Source organism: Oryx dammah, unplaced genomic scaffold (genome assembly GCF_014754425.2).
Source record: "Oryx dammah isolate SB20612 unplaced genomic scaffold, SCBI_Odam_1.1 HiC_scaffold_3, whole genome shotgun sequence".
Lineage (NCBI taxonomy): Eukaryota > Metazoa > Chordata > Mammalia > Artiodactyla > Bovidae > Oryx > Oryx dammah.
Genome location: NW_024070187.1, coordinates 72,104,118 through 72,106,772, shown reverse-complemented (window position 1 = coordinate 72,106,772; position 2,655 = coordinate 72,104,118). Strand labels below are relative to the sequence as shown.

Genomic DNA, 2,655 nt, shown 5'->3' with positions numbered 1-2,655 from the left:
CCCACAACATCTCTCTGGGTCATCCCCGTGCACCAGCCCCAAGCATCCTGTATCCTGGATCGGACATAAATTGGCGATTCGTTTCTTACATGATAGTATACATGTTTCAATGCCATTCTCCCAGATCATCCCACCCTCTCCCTCTCCCTCAGAGTCCAAAAGTCCACTCTACACACCTGTGTCTCTTTTGCTGTCTCACATACAGGGTCATCATTACCATCTTTCTAAATTCCATATATATGTGTTAGTATACTGTATTGGTGTTTTTCTTTCTGGCTTACTTCACTCTGTATAATCAGCTCCAGTTTCATCCATCTCATTAGAACTGATTCAAATGTATTCTTTTTAATGGCTGAGTAATACTCCATTGCGTATATGTACCACAGCTTTCTTATCCATTCATCTGCTGATGGACATCTAGGTTGCTTCCATGTCCTGGCTATTACAAACAGTGCTGCGATGAACATTGGGGTACATGTGTCTCTTTCAATTCTGGTTTCCTCAGTGTGTATGCCCAGCAGTGGGATTGCTGGGTCATAAGGCAGTTCTATTTGCAACTTTTTAAGGAATCTCCACACTGTTCTCCATAGTGGCTGTACTAGTTTGCATTCCCACCAACAGTGTAAGAGGTCATTTGCTTTCTCAAGTTATTTTTGACATTTGGAGTTCAGCCATTTATGCATACAGAAATAAATCATTTTATAGGACATGAAACTAACCCAATAAGATAAGACTAGGATTGAGTTTCAGATAACAACTCTCCACTCTAAGCTTTTCTCTGTCTCACTTTAAAAATGTTAGAAAGTTTGAGGTTGCCAATTACATACCTTCATAGTATGGATTTGGAACCAGCTGAGAAATAGAGTGGGTAACTGGATATCAAGGTATCCCAGAGTTGAGACCACATCTAGCCCTGCCACTATATGGTTTTCCTAACACTTCCCTTACAGAAAAAATCTATCTACCCTTTACAACACTGAGTTCACTAGGAACAAACTTAACACATACAGGTAAAGAAGGAAAAGACAAATGTATGAAGTGCAGGCCAAGGGAAAGAAGAAGGGTAACTCTCATCACCTGAACCTCACCCAGAACAATGTGGATAGTGGGTGTCCAACTCTTGCCACCTCAATGAAGATGTAAACACCTCCTGGAGAAATAAGTAAGAGATGAAGAATGGATATTGAAAAGGGGATCTGGCTTTTTTTTTTTTTTTTAACTTGAAACTTTTTATTGTACAGGACAATGGCTACAAAGATCCAGGAAGACCCACTGCTTGGGCCCAACAAAAGACGGTATTTGCCCTCTCAATTCAGAGTCCTCCGGGCTGCCAGGGGATGGGCTTTTTCCTACATGGCTCTGGTTGAAGATCCATGACAGTACTCAGGACAAGAAGGGCCACATCTGAGCCCCAGCTGTTTGGGGATGGGTGGATAAGGTGGGACAGCTTCATCTCAGTTACTTGGGCATGACCCTGAAGACACGGATGTGGATGGCAGAGTTGTTGCAGATCCGGGTGAGTGGCTTTCGTGAATCAGTCTCAGGTTCCAGCTCATCGACAAGCTCCACGGTGGAGGTATTGGCAGCCACTTGCAAGGACCCGAAGCTGCCCGCCTGCAGTTGTAGGGCAATGTTGATGGCCCGGTTGATGGCCAGGCCCAAGCCGTGAATGTAGATCTCACTGCATGCGTTCTGACCCCATGCCCCTCCGTCAAACAGCTTCTGGCAGCGGGCCAGCTGCGCCTTAAAGTCAGTCTTCATGTTGACATAGATGTCATTGGGCCTCCGGGGCAGGCGGTGGGGAAGCCGCTTCTGCAGGGTGTACTCCACCGGGTCCAGCTCAGCCTCGACGGTCCCGCGGGGCTCTCGGTTTTCAGCCATGCTGTGCGCCTCTCTCCGGTCCCCGTGTTCTCCACGCGCACGCAGCCCGCTCCCCTGCCAGGCCACTCAAGCGTTGCGCCCACCGGCCAGAGCAAGTGGCGCTGCCTGCGACCACAGGGACCCCAGCAGGGAAGAGGGGCGCGCTGCACGGCCGCCAGAACGCTGAAGCCGGGGATCTGGCTTTAGATGGCAGACAGGTACACAGAGAGCCATACAATTGTTCTTTCCTAGGCAAGGAAATGGGAATTTACTCATGAAAAATAAAGTCAGAAATAACGGGTTGTCTCCTAAAAAAAAAATAAAGAAAATGGCATCAAGTGTATCAAGTACTTGAATTCTATTATTCATTAAAAGACTTCTGTTATTTTTATCCCTCTGTTAGAGATGAGGAAACTAAGTTTCAGAACATTTAACAAACTTTCTCTTACCGCTGTATCACAATGTCCCTTGGAAGATTTTTATTATCGATTTTTGCTGCCTGGAGTCTAAACCCCTGGGCTTCCTTGGTAGCTCAGCTGGTAAAAGAATCCACCTGCAATGCAGGAGACCCTGGTTCAATTGTTGGGTTAGGAAGATCCCCTGGAGAAGCGATAGGCTACCCACTCCACTATTCTTCAGCTTCCCTGTGGCTCAGATGGTAAAGAATCCTCCTGCAAAGTGGTAGACCTGGGTTCGATCCCTGGGTTAGGAAGACCCCTTGGAGGAGGGCATGGCAACCCATTCCAGTATTCTTGCCTGGAGAGTCCCCATGGACAGAGGAGCCTAGTGGGCTAC

At 47.1% G+C, this 2,655-nt stretch overlaps 1 protein-coding gene across 1 annotated transcript; it reads right to left on the bottom strand.

The window, feature by feature from the left end:
- Positions 1–1,201: 1,201 nt before the first annotated feature.
- LOC120862164 (ribonuclease P protein subunit p20-like) lies at positions 1,202–2,045 on the bottom strand. The gene has a single exon (XM_040238286.1). It carries the CDS (start codon positions 1,879–1,881, stop codon positions 1,459–1,461), a length of 423 nt encoding a protein of 140 aa, XP_040094220.1. The 5' UTR covers positions 1,882–2,045; the 3' UTR covers positions 1,202–1,458.
- Between the last annotated feature and the right edge of the window lie 610 nt (positions 2,046–2,655).